Here is a 13,770-nt window from a genome sequence, read left to right on the forward strand (position 1 = left end):
AGATTGGAAATAAGACCGTTTATGTTAGAAACATTACTTTAAATACGAAGCGCCACTACGGTCTGAATGTTAAGATGTTGAACTATTATATGTGTATTCATTTAAATGAATTAATTTCAGAAATTATAATTGCGTGCCGATATGATTATCTTAACATTCAGACCGTAGTGGCGCTTCGTATTTAAAGTAATACTTTTTCAATTTAGACAAATGAAAATTTTATCATAAATACAGTTAAATGTAACGAAGTTCAGTTATTTTATTCCATTGATCTACATTTCTGAATTTTTATGGTAATTGTCATAGTTGTGTGCAATAATAACGAATTTAAATAAAAATAAACTAAATAAATGAACTAAATAAATAGATTTCAAAACAAAAATTGTAGTACAAATGCATTTTTTAATTATTCGCAATATCGGATTTAGCGATGAAATAGGCGGTGAAAATAGGAGAATAATGATGTGATAATAGGAGAAACTTGAAAATGCAATATGTATGAATAATGCAATGACCTCAGACGTTTAATCGCATTCAGCTATATACTCGTCACTTTTCTGTCCAAATTGTCTGCACAAATTATCAACCTTGTTGCTGAAATTTCTAAATATGACATGTCTAAACATACTTCTTACTTTGGGAATGAATAGATTTCATTTCCAATTTAATATTTTGCCGAGAACACGAAAGATCGATAGAACAGATTCATTTGATTACAGGTAGATTTCCAAATGTGCGTTTACGCAACGCCAACACTCGATTTATTATTTTTTCTCAATACAAGTCCTTCCTTGGATGTCATGGAAAACAAGACAAATATTCTATTAAACGAATACCTTGGCACCTAAATAAATCGAATATTAATTTCAATGATATCAAGATTTATTTTTAAAAATAAAAAATTAATTGGAATTCTCAATACACGATCGCATGACTATGAAAGAATTGAATTGCAAGACGCCGCCGCCTACTATGGAAGAACTGAAAGCTACCATGAAGCAAAAAGCTGACTATGGAATGATAATATTCTTCGTCGTTTTACCATTTATGCTGTGCTGTAAGACTGAGGCGACAGATATAGATGAATTATTGAGCACTGGTATAAATCCAGGTATCAAGAACGAGATTTATAAAAAGTTAATGCTAAAAAGACTGCCACTGTATGACGAATGGGGTTTATTGGATCTCTAATACAACACAACACGCGTGTCAAAATTTTTCGTACATATCATAAATATTATATTCGACGAAGTCTTAATGCGTTCATTAACGGCATACACGTATGCTGTATTAAAAGAAGAAAAGAACAATCGGTTTTCCATTAATTTAAACAGATCTCAAATGGAATAAAATACAGCCGTCTTAAATATGGATAAATATAAATAAAGATACCACAATAAAGTAAATGAAAAAAAGCGCTGAAAAAATAGCGAAGAAAGATGAAGGAAACAATAGAAACATCGGAATGAGTTTGTGAAGGAAACCAGAGCAGGAAAGAAAAGAAAAAACATAATGAAAATTTCATCGCGAGTAAATTATTGTCAAAAATTATATTTTTAGTGCGATGGGAAGAACAATAATTTGATGACAAAATTTTGCAATTCCACTTTCAGAAATGGCCCTAGAAACGTCGACATGGCTGAATCTATGCTTCGTGGAGAACATTCTGCGAAAATCGGAAGATGACAATTCGATTCAGGTGACAGATATATTTTCGAAACCAGCCACGACCAAGGGTGACAACTACACCAGCGACATGATCAGGATTACTGCCGAATATTCGCGCGACCAAGACAGCCATAGGATTAAAGAGAAAAAATCAATTATCCTCAAAATCTTACCTGAACTCGGAAGTGTCCGACAAAAATTGGTAAGTTGATTTAGCGAGTACAATTTTTATAATTTAGAGAGGAAAAAGAGAAAGGAAAAAAGAAAAGAGAGAGAGAGAGAGAGAGAGAGAGACAGAGAGAGAAAACTGAGACAAATTTTATTATTTCCTAGTACATTTCTATATATTCAACAGAAAGATTAAAATAATTATTCTTATGAGATCAGTAATTAAAATTAAATTATTTTTATAAATCATTTCTAAGGAAGCAGATAACATGCACGGATATAAAAATTTTTTTATCCGTTTAATAACAAATTTAAAATTCGAAAATTCCTAGTACACAAATCTTATACAGGTCTTTATATTAAAATTAATCGCATGTTTGTTAGATTAAAACATTCCATTTATTAATCTTGAATAAACTTATTACAGGTCATAGAATCAGGTCTCTTTCATACCGAAATGTCGATGATGTCAAATACATTGAATAAAATGATTAAGTTGTTAGAATTAAAGTATCGCTTGAGTGGAAAAACTCTCTACGTGCAAAATGAAGATCCAATGCTTCTAGTGATTGAAGATCTCGCGGCTATCGGCTTCCGAATGGCTGATCGTTTGTCTGGTCTTGACCTAGATCATTCTATATTGGCGCTTCACGGACTTGCAAGGTTTCATGCAACCTCCGTAGCCCTATGCGAGAAGGTAAATCATCAAGCGATACTTACAATCAGTCGTAACGTTTCGATGCAATTAATAATAATTCAAATTACGACACGGATATAAGGACAAGTTTATTTTAAAATGTCTTTTCAACATGCGTGTTACCTGGGCTATCTCAAAATTTTCTTTAAAATAATATTTGTTTTAAATTTGTCAGAAAATGATATTAAAATTATTGTGTAGATTTTTTTGTATCTTTTGATGTATATAATATACATTCCACATTTCTAGTCTGCACTATTATTTAACAATTTATAATCTAATGTATGAATGTTCTTTAAGAACAATATTTTAATATTTAGGAACCAAAGCAAAAAGAAATGTATTCGAAAGGACAATTTAACAAGCAACAATCATCAGAAATGAAGGATATTTTCATTAAGTGTACTAAAGGTTTAGCAGAAGAGATTGCACACTGGCCTGAAGTAAAACAGTAAGATTTGCGTAAACGATAATAGTCATTGCTCTATTTTTTAATGTTCATGATAACATTTTATATGATACAAGATAAATATTTAATATAAAAAAACTGAACATTAAGCAGAAAATGGCAAATACAAATATTATACATATTATGCTGATCATGGTGAATTTATACGGCTTTTACATAATTTCATACAATTTTGCATTTATTTCATTTGTATTGCTATAGATACTCGGAAAAATTAGCTAAACTCTCCGATCGCATATTTCAAATAGGAATAGATGCAACCAAAGTCTGTGAGGAGGAATTTAATGTTATTACTCACGGTGATTTTCACGTGAACAATATGTTGTTCAGATATAACAATGATGGCAAACCTATTGATCATATTTTTGTAAGTATCATCATATTTACGTTGAAAATATACTTTTTCAACAATAATTAGATTGGAAATAAGACCGTTTATGTTAGAAACATTACTTTAAATACGAAGCGCCACTACGGTCTGAATGTTAAGATGTTGAACTATTATATGTATATATTCATATTAAATGAATTCATTTCAGAAATTATAATTGCGTGCCGATATGATTGTTGGACTTTCAACGCAATCAATCTGAAATATTAATAATCCCCCTAAATTTCTCAAACATTCTTAACATTCAGATCGTAGTGGCGCTTCGCGTATTTAAAGTAATGTTTCTAACATAAACGGTCTTATTTCCAATCTTATTATTGTTTAAAAATTAATGTTAAGATTTAGTTAAATAAAATTAGATATTATAACAGAATCATATTTATATTATATTATGTTATAATCGAACCATATTTATAACGACATATTATAAAAAATATAAATAATATAAGAAAGGAATATAAGAAAACAATATTTCTAAAATAAAAAAAGAGCATTTTTTAATAAATCCTAAATTCAATAAAGTAGAGAAAGAAAAATTAAAATTTTAGAGTTAATATTAAAACAATAATACGCATTTATAAAAATGGGTAAAAATAAATCAAAATAATATATAAACATTGTAGAAAAACATAAGTATTAAAGTAATTTAATAATCGTATGTTTAATGTATAGAGAGAGAGAGAGAGAGAGAGAAGAGAAATCTCTCATTTTCTTATAATAACTATTACTATAATGTTACATAATAACTCTTACTATAATATTACTGCAAAGTAGTTATCTTATGAGACCTGTTTCCAAGTTTAGATTAGTTAATAATCAAGATGAAATTCCGCTCATTAACCAAATCCTAAATCCTTTCAGCTATGTGTTTTGAACTTGTATAAAGATGAAACAAAAAGTAAAGCCAAAAAGTTTCTCATCCGCATGTTTTTAAGGATAAAGCGAGAATGACAGATCAGATAAAAGTTACAGTTTAATTTACGCGTTTATAGTTTACATATACGGCACAATACCGATGTAGAATTAATCTACTTATTTTCATTAAGCTAGAAGCCTTTAATACTATTATAGTGGCGTGTGCTACCATCATGGCCGAATGGATTAAAGTTGTAAGTTTTCATTCTTCGTAACACACATAATTCGAAGATTCGTTGACTTTCCTATATGGATCAAGAATAGAATAATAACAACATATAATCGTAACAATGCAATTGATGCAAACGAGGAAGAGAAATCGAAAATAATATATATTTATTCTTAAAAATTGAAAGAAAATGAAAAATCCTAATAACATGTGAAGGGCAGAGCCAAATGAAGATAGGTGAATTATTCGGATAGCAACATCTGCTGGGAGCATGATAACAGATTAAATGTCATTAGACATACACGTAAATACCTCTACCGAAAATCAACATATATTAGTAAAATAAGTAATGTTATTAAAAGAGATGTACATAATATTATTCTATAATACTATTGCGAAAATAATATAGAAATTAATCAAGATACAAAATAAAGTATTTTGGATTCTACTAACATATATAAAATAGGTATAAGAAAAATTGAAAGAATATTAAAAGTAATAAATAATATATAACTGGATATGATTGTACGATAATAAAGTAACCTATATAGTCCGCCAGAGTGCCTGCGAGCATTGCGATTTTTTAATTTTTTGTCAAGAGTTTAAAATTGCACGCTATTGGTCAACTTGAAAAGAGAAAACATTCCTAAACATTTAATTTTGCTGACCATGGGTTAAATTCATATTCTAATCTTTTATATGCAAGTACTACATTACAATTATGGTAATCGATTGTCATTGATTAAGTTGACTATTAATAGCAAATTTTTAATATTAAATTCATTTTAATATTAAATTTTATTTGAACTGTCGCACTTGTTTGAAGTGTTGCACTTGCTTTTCTCGCCAGCGATAATCCCCCTCCCTCAATGTGTATAATTTTACAGCAAATATACTATATTAAATAATGTCAAACGATTCATAAAATGAAACAGAAAATATACAATAACAATTAAGTGAAATTAATCTGGAACAAAATATTTGATAGATATTTTACAAAACAACAAATTCTTTTAAATAACAACGATTAACTCATGGCCTTAGTGTTTGTTTTTGTGCAACGCATTGTGTATATGCACTGTCGGTGTGCTATCATTCAACTTCAAACTCTTATTCCAGCAGGTCAGTGCCACTCCTTCTATCTTCAGTGTTTTTTTTTTTTTTTAGAACGCAATTGCGATAAGTGCTGTATAATACAAAACGTCATATTTTACACAATCATTCACTGTACACAATTACTGATTAGCACGGTTGTTAGCTGATTCCTTAAATGGATCAAGATGACAATCATATATTACAGATGTTTCATATGGTTTAATCATTTAGAATCACGATACAGAAAGGATTTATAATTGTTCTGCGATATTATTTTTGGTTAATACGAAATTTTTCTTCCGTTTGAATAATAACTCTCGCTATATACTTTGAACTGTATCATACCCAGTGAGAAATAATAATGGAATCAACGTTGATTTAACGTCAATTTGATGATTTTGTCGTGAGTTTCCATCTATCCTAGTATTACACTCCAAAAAAGGGATTGAGATTTCACTCCTTTGGAGTGAATATCATGTCAAAAAAGTAAATCTCACACTAAAAAGAGTGAAAATCTGCCACTCTTGAACAAGAGTAATTGTATTTTCACTCTTTTTCAAATTAGGTTAAATTTTCAGTCTCTTCGAGTGAGATTTCACTCTACGAGATTTAGAGAGTAAAAAGAATATAAAATTTAATGTGCCTAAAAACTATGAAATGTTGATATTTTTGAGGGTATATTTAATTAGACATAACAATGATGGCAAACCTATTGATCATATTTTTGTAAGTATCATCATATTTACGTTGAAAATATACTTTTTCAACAATAATTAGATTGGAAATAAGACCGTTTATGTTAGAAACATTACTTTAAATACGAAGCGCCACTACGGTCTAATCTTATGACTTTATGTTACAATATCCATTATCGTAATTACGGTTAAAAACTTCGTTTGTTGCGCATCGGAACGGTGACGAAAATAAATTATTAAAATATTTACACCTCAAATTGGATTTATTTAATTTTTTACCAATATCATTTAGGAATTTTATTCTGACAAAATTGTTGCATTGTTGCGAATCATCTTAGCGCAATTACGAAACTTTTCGTCAGTCCATGCTGCCATTATTGTGGAATTTTTTCATAATTTATCCATCGCGATGAAGATAAAGACTTTACAAAAGTATGTAAGTAACGATGACTTGTACGAATATCGTAATGGTTACTGTGCGATTCTTTTGATGACGCTAATTATTTGTTGAACAAAAAAATATCACATGGATGCTCGTCTTATCATCGCTCCTTTATTTCCATTGGGTTTATTGCTTGATTGAAGGATAAATCTACATGAGTTTAATATTGAACAAGCTTCTGCAGTTACCTAAGACTTTAATGTGGGTACAAAGCCTGTGATGAATGAATAAATGGATGTACTGATGTAGTTATATATAAAGCCTGTAGTTATATATAAAGCCTGTAGTTATATATAAAGCACTTCTGTTCTGTATGTATCATTTTGAGACTGGCTTTAGAAAACGGCACAGTGAAACAAGTGTTTAAGAAAAATAAACGACTGAAGTCAAAGACGAATAACTTACAGGTTAGCCACATTATTATGTTGATCAACCCTTCATCATTATCAACCCTTTGTTCTCTTGACACTGATATTCAGTCAGAGATCATTTAGGAAAATTTTAAATAGTTATCTAAGCATCGTAAATATTACAGTGAATTCTTTGATATATATATATATATTGAACTTAAAAAATATAAGATTATTGCTATAATGATACAATGAAGCAAGCTAATAAAAGCATGCTAGGCCTATAATTTATAAAAAAATATAGTTAATAAAATTTTAAGATACATAGATACGTTATATTTGATTAGAGCTAAAATACAATTATGTTACTAACGTATTCAGACATCAGCATCGATAATTGACTGACTACAAGATAATAATCTTAAATTTAGCATTAATCAATTTGATTAGCCGCCTGATGCAAATCTTACTGAAAATGTTTGGACATATATTAAGCATAAGCTTTGTAGAAGACAAATATTCAGTTAATGCAGTTATTTTGAGAGATTCGCAGATATGGAGATCCTGGCCGCATGAATACACTATTAAAAGACCCAATAACGTATTAAAAAGAAAGTTCATAAAATATTCTGGAAAAAACTGTAATGTAATAGGTGCATTCGGGGAACACGCTATCAGTGCTATTTGTATCATGCTATTCTTGTATGTGTCTAACGGACGATGAAGATAAAAGGACACAAATAGCGTTAATAGCGTTACCTTGAACGCAGTCATTGTATGTCGGACGAACTAGTAGACGTAGTTGAAGACCAGAACTACTGAACACACGTCAGAATTTATATCAGAAGAAATACAGGTACTATCACAGATTGTATCATGGTCATGATTTTAAATGGATTATGTTAAAATTTTAGATGTTAAACAAAATTACGAGAAACGACTGATTTCAAAAATAACTACATAATACTAAGCGGTAAAAAAATAGCAATTCATTAATTTCAATTCATATGGAATTGAGTAATCAATAATGTATCATTGTCACTTATTGTTACGTATTTACTAATTATTTATATTTTCTGATAACATTTTTTTCTTTGACCATTCTGATCTCATAATGATGATTTTAGATTACAATTTACTCTATCACACAAAATTGTTATATCATAATTTCAGTTCCGTATCATATTCAGTTTTTCATTGTATTACGCTCTTTTTTTTTAAATAGGAGAACCGTGCATTTCTTTAGATATATTTTTTGTTGAGTGCCGTCTGCGTTTCTGAAGTCGTAGTAGACCCTTAATTTATCCCGAGCAATTATCTTTTACACAATGGAATTAATTTCAATTCTTACTTGAGACCATCCAGCCTTTTAATTAATTATGAAATGAAGACTGCCACAATTTGTATCTACATTTTTACTGCACTTATGAAAGTTAAGAAATAACCGAAATGTATGCGTTTTATCGTATGACTTAGACATTTTTTATTATATGACTAAATATCAAATAGTAGTTTTTAAAACAACGATTAATGTAATTTTTTTTATGAACAATTAGCGCACTAGTTACAACGCTAACTGCTAGAAGATCTAATTTCATCATTTTTATTTGTTCAATTTTACAAAAAATTGAACAGAAAAGAAAGATTGCGACCATGGAATAGGAAGGGGGATACGAAATATTGCCAGTATAGTATAATTCTATATATCGATCACGTAAACATCACATTTTGTTATTATAGCAATGTACAAGGGTCCAAATAGTAAACCAATAAACAACAAATTGAACATTAATTTAATTGACATCAAGATTTATTAAGAAGAATAAAAAATTAATTGAAATCCCTAATATGTACATGTATGCGACGTTAACTAAAAAAAACAAAAAAAAATCGGTTCACGTTCTTAATTAACATGTTGATCTCAAACGTAACAAATACGTCTGTCTGAAATATGGACGGATACAAAGAAAGAAATGATGATAAAACGAGTAAAATAAACTATCAAAAAAAATAGCGATAAATGAAGGAAAGAATGGAAAGATCGAAACAAGTGTTTGTTGAGAGTCGGCTGGAAAAAGAGAAAAAAACATAATAAATTTCGTTTAAGTAAATTATTGTAAATATAATTTTTTTAGTATGATGGCAAGGACAATAATTTGTCAAAAAAATCTTCAATTCCAATTCTACTTTCAGAAATGGCGCTAGAGACATTGACATGGCTGAATTTAAGCTTTGTGGAGAAGATTCTGCGAAAATCGGAAGATGACAACTCGATTCAGATCATCGATATATGTTCGGAACTAGCCACGAGCAAAGGTGACAACTACACCAGCGACATGATCAGGATTACTGCCGAATATTCGCGCGATCAAGGCAGCTGTAATATTAAAGAGAAAATATCAATTATCCTTAAAATCTTGCCTGAACTTGGAAGTGTTCGACAAAAATTTGTAAGTTGCTTTAATGTGTACAATATTTCGAATTTAGAGAGAAAAAAGAAAGGAAAAAAGAAACAGAGAGAGAGAGAGAGAGAGAGAGAGAGAGAGAGAGAGAGAGAGAGAAAAAAAAAGAGAGAGAGAGAGAGAGAGAGAGAGAGAGGAAGAGGAATAAATATGTGGCAAGCTGTATTGTTTCGGAGTACATTTCTATTCAACAGAAAGATTAGGATAATTATTCTTGATCGATCAGTAATTAAAATTAAATTATTTTTATAAATCATTTTTAAGGAAGCGGATATACACATGCACGTATATAAAAAACATTTTTTATTTGTTTAAAAACAAATTTAAAATTGGAAAATTCTTAGTACACAAATCTTATACAGGCCTTTATATAAAAAATAATTGCATATTTGTTAGATTAAAAAAGATTCCATTTATTAACCTTGAATAAACTTGTTACAGGTCATAGAATCAGGTCTTTTTCATACCGAAATGTCGATGATGTCAAATACATTGAATAAAATGAATAAGTTGTTAGAGCCAAAGTATCGCTTGAGCGGGAAGACTCTCTATGTGCAAAATGAAGATCCAATGCTTCTGGCGATAGAAGATCTCGCAGCTCTCGGCTTTCGAATGGCCGATCGTTTGTCTGGTCTTGACCTAGATCATTCCATATTGGCGCTTCGAAGTCTTGCCAGATTTCATGCAGCCTCCGTAGCCCTATGCGAAAAAGTAAATCACTAAGCGATACTAACAATCAGTCGTAACATCTCGTTGCATTAATAATAACTCAGATCATGGCACAAATGCAAGGACTATTCTCTTTCAGAATGTCTTTTTGATATGTGTGTTGTCTCGGCTATATCATAATTTTCTTTAAAAAAAAATTTGCTTTAAATTCGTCAGAAAATTGCATGATATTAAAATTATTGTGTAAATTTTTTGTATATTTTGTGTGTGTGTGTGTGTGTGTGTGTGATGTATATAATATACATTCCAAATTTCCAGTCCGCACTATTATTTAACAATTTATAATCGAATGTATAAAGGTTCTTTAATTACAATATTTTAATATTTAGGAGCCAAAGCAAAAAGAAATATACTCGAAGGGAACTTTTAACAAGCAGCAATCATCAGAAATGAAAAATATTTTCATTAAGTGTACAAAAGGTTTAGCAGACGAGATTGCACACTGGCCTGAAGTAAAAAAGTAAGATATGTTTAAACATAAACGACAGTATTCATTCTTCTATTGTTTAATGTTTATGATATCATTTTATATGACAAGATAAATGTTTAATAAGAAAAAATTGAACGTTAAACAGAAAATGGCAAATGCAAATACATATTATGTTGCTTATAACGAATATTTACATGATTTCATATAATTTTATATTTATTTCATTTGTATTGCTAGATACTCGGAAAAAATTGCTAAACTCTCCGATCACATATATCAAATAGGAATAGATTCAACCAAGCTCTGTGATGAGGAATTTAATGTTATTACTCACGGTGATTTTCACGTGAGTAATATGTTATTCAGATATGACAATGATGGCAAGCCTATTGATCATATGTTTGTAAGTATCATCATTTACATTAAAAATATATTGTTGTAGGAAAATGAAAATTTTATTATGAATACAATTACATGTAACAAAACTGAATCACTTTATTTCATTCATTTAATCATTTTTGAATTTTTATGACAGTCTTTATTGTTGGGTGCAATAATGACAAATTTAAATAAAAATAAACAAAATAAATTAAACTGAATGAATGGATTTCAAAAGAGAAACACTAATACGCATTTTTCACTTATACGCCATGTCGATTTTAGCGATTAAAACAAACAGGCGATGTGTGATAATATAAGGTAAGGGAGAAACCGCACTTAATGTGAGCCTCCTAAATTTTGAGAATTTTTTTTATTTTTTGATGATATTAAAATTGAAAATTAATGGCCATATTCAAAAGGAACCTTTGTAAACATTGAAAAAAAAATGTAAATCATATTCATATTTATATAGACGCAATAGAGTTTTAAAAGAAAGATAGCAATTGGAGCGCCTTAATAAAATGTGTACCCATGTGACTCGCGTATACGTTTTCCTTTATGCGAAAATATCAAACATATGAAGAATAAAGTGATTCAACGTTATTTTTATAAGTTTATATTATATAAACCTATATTGATATATAAACATTTAAAAAATCTATTTATCAACTTACATACCTATGTTAACTTCTCCTTCTTAAAAATTATATTTCCGGATCTACTTGTAGTTTGGACAAGTAAAAGGTAAAGTAAAAAAGGACAAGTAAAATGAAGATCGTGTAGGATTATTCTACACAATCTTCATGAACATATTTGTAACAAATGTCACACTTATACATGTGCTCGGACATGGCCCACATCATCATGCAAAAAATTCTTTTTCTTTATAATTATAAGCAAAACGTTGTGACAAAAATATAAACTAAATATAGTGTTGTAAAGTATGAATATAGTGCTACAATAACATATACTACGGAAATTAATAACCACGTTTTCATATAATTATAGAAAGCAAAGAAATAGCAATTACTTACTTACGGAATATTACATTACGACCACAACTTATCAGTATAAATTTATCGAGCTCTCAATATTAAAAATAATATTAACAATAAAATAAGGCAACTAAAAGGTAAAACGCTGTTGCCATTAACGTGATGTATTACAATTCTTCTTTATTATTCTTCTTTACATACAATTCCGACACGTTTCGGCTGCTTTTTTCAGCCATCTCTTCAAGGTTAAATCCAGTCAATTATTCAATATTATTAAATGAATGCAGGCACAATCAGCAAACCTCGAGTAATTCCCCATTTGATTATGTAAAACCCTCTTCTTGTAATTCTTCTTACAACAGTTCGTAAGATCTATATTCACAAATTCATTTTATGCTCACGGAACTACATTCTATGTTTATCAAATCTGAAGAAAATTCACCGGTTATACTAATAAATTCTCCATTCGATTAAACACAACTTAAATCAAAATTATATAAAACTTGTCGATTGACACAACATATCAGTTTTTCCTATTTTTACACAAGCAGAATGAATAATATGATTTATAAATCGACGCGATCAAGTCGTACGAATCGTCTGCTCGAATTACTATCGTCATATGTTAAATTAATCATATAATTATATACAAACAGCGAGTGGCCCACTTTCGGAAACCGCCCAAATTGGGCCCGGTTATTTTACTTGGAAATGCAATATGAATGAATAATGCAACAACCTCAGATGTTTAATCGCATTCGGCTATACTCGTCACTTTTCTATTCATGTCGTTACACTACTATACTATCAACCTTGTTGTTGAAATTTCTAAATATGACATTCCTAAACATAACTTCTTACTTTCAGAATGAATAGATTTCATTTCCAATCTAATATTTCCGAGAGCTCAAAAAATGTACCGATCGAAAAGATTTATTTGATTACAGGTAGACTTTCAAATGTGCGTTTACGCAACGCCGACACTCGATTTATTATTTTTTCTCAATACAAGTCCTTCCTTGGATGTTATGGAAAACAATACAAATACTCTATTAAACGAATACCTTGGCACCTTGTCGGCGACTATGAAGCAATTGAATTGCAAGACACAGCCCCCTACCATGGAGGAACTAAAAGCTACCATGAAGCGAAAAGCTGACTATGGAATGATAATATTCTTCGTCGTTTTACCGTTTTTGCTGTGCTCTAAGGCTGAGGCGAAAGATTTGGATGAATTATTGAGCACTGGCATAAATCCAGGTTTCAAGACCGAGATTTATAAAAAGTTAATGATGAAAAGATTGCCACTGTATGACGAATGGGGTTTATTGGATCTTTATTATGCGCATACTTAATCTTCAGTGATAAAAAATAAAAATAGAAAAGAAATAAAAATCTGAATAATAAATAAAAGTATCAAATATTAATATAACAGATGTTAGCAAATACAAACAAAAATAATAACAACAGACAAAGAATGTTGATACATGACTTTTTTTAAAAAAAGTAAGTACCATGGAATTATTGTGATATAATGACAAATCCTTTGATTCGAAAAATAGGAAATTATATTCATAATGACGGTTCATTTTTTATTTATTAAAATTTTAAAATAAATTGTGATCTTTATTTATTATATCATTATATCATAGAGACAACGATATGTATAGACACACGTATAAATGTACCTATTTATTTTATCATGTATGTAATA

General features: G+C 29.5%; 1 protein-coding gene and 1 long non-coding RNA gene across 4 annotated transcripts in view; one reads left to right on the plus strand and one right to left on the minus strand.

Annotated features, from left to right (window-relative positions):
* The window catches only part of LOC108766095 (uncharacterized), a 17,065-nt gene extending 3,651 nt beyond the window's left edge, over positions 1–13,414 (plus strand). The window contains exons 1-6 of one of the 3 annotated variants that reach the window (XM_018515161.1): positions 7,035–7,116; positions 9,253–9,509; positions 9,963–10,232; positions 10,580–10,710; positions 10,918–11,083; positions 13,004–13,414. In XM_018515161.1, the coding sequence (XP_018370663.1) occupies positions 9,255–9,509; positions 9,963–10,232; positions 10,580–10,710; positions 10,918–11,083; positions 13,004–13,411 (1,230 nt within the window). In that variant the 5' untranslated portion in view covers positions 7,035–7,116; positions 9,253–9,254 and the 3' untranslated portion in view covers positions 13,412–13,414. Of the gene's footprint in view, positions 1–7,034; positions 7,117–7,709; positions 7,916–9,252; positions 9,510–9,962; positions 10,233–10,579; positions 10,711–10,917; positions 11,084–13,003 lie in introns of those variants that run through there. The other 2 variants (XM_018515164.1, XM_018515162.1) reach the window with 2 other exon arrangements.
* LOC108766101 (uncharacterized) lies at positions 720–13,162 on the minus strand. Its single transcript, XR_001940356.1, has 2 exons — positions 13,129–13,162; positions 720–844 (listed from the first exon to the last, which is right to left on the minus strand). It is a non-coding gene; the product is annotated as an uncharacterized LOC108766101 (long non-coding RNA).
* Positions 13,415–13,770: the final 356 nt, after the last annotated feature.

This window comes from Trachymyrmex cornetzi, unplaced genomic scaffold, assembly GCF_001594075.2.
Source record: "Trachymyrmex cornetzi isolate Tcor2-1 unplaced genomic scaffold, Tcor1.1 scaffold57, whole genome shotgun sequence".
NCBI lineage: Eukaryota > Metazoa > Arthropoda > Insecta > Hymenoptera > Formicidae > Trachymyrmex > Trachymyrmex cornetzi.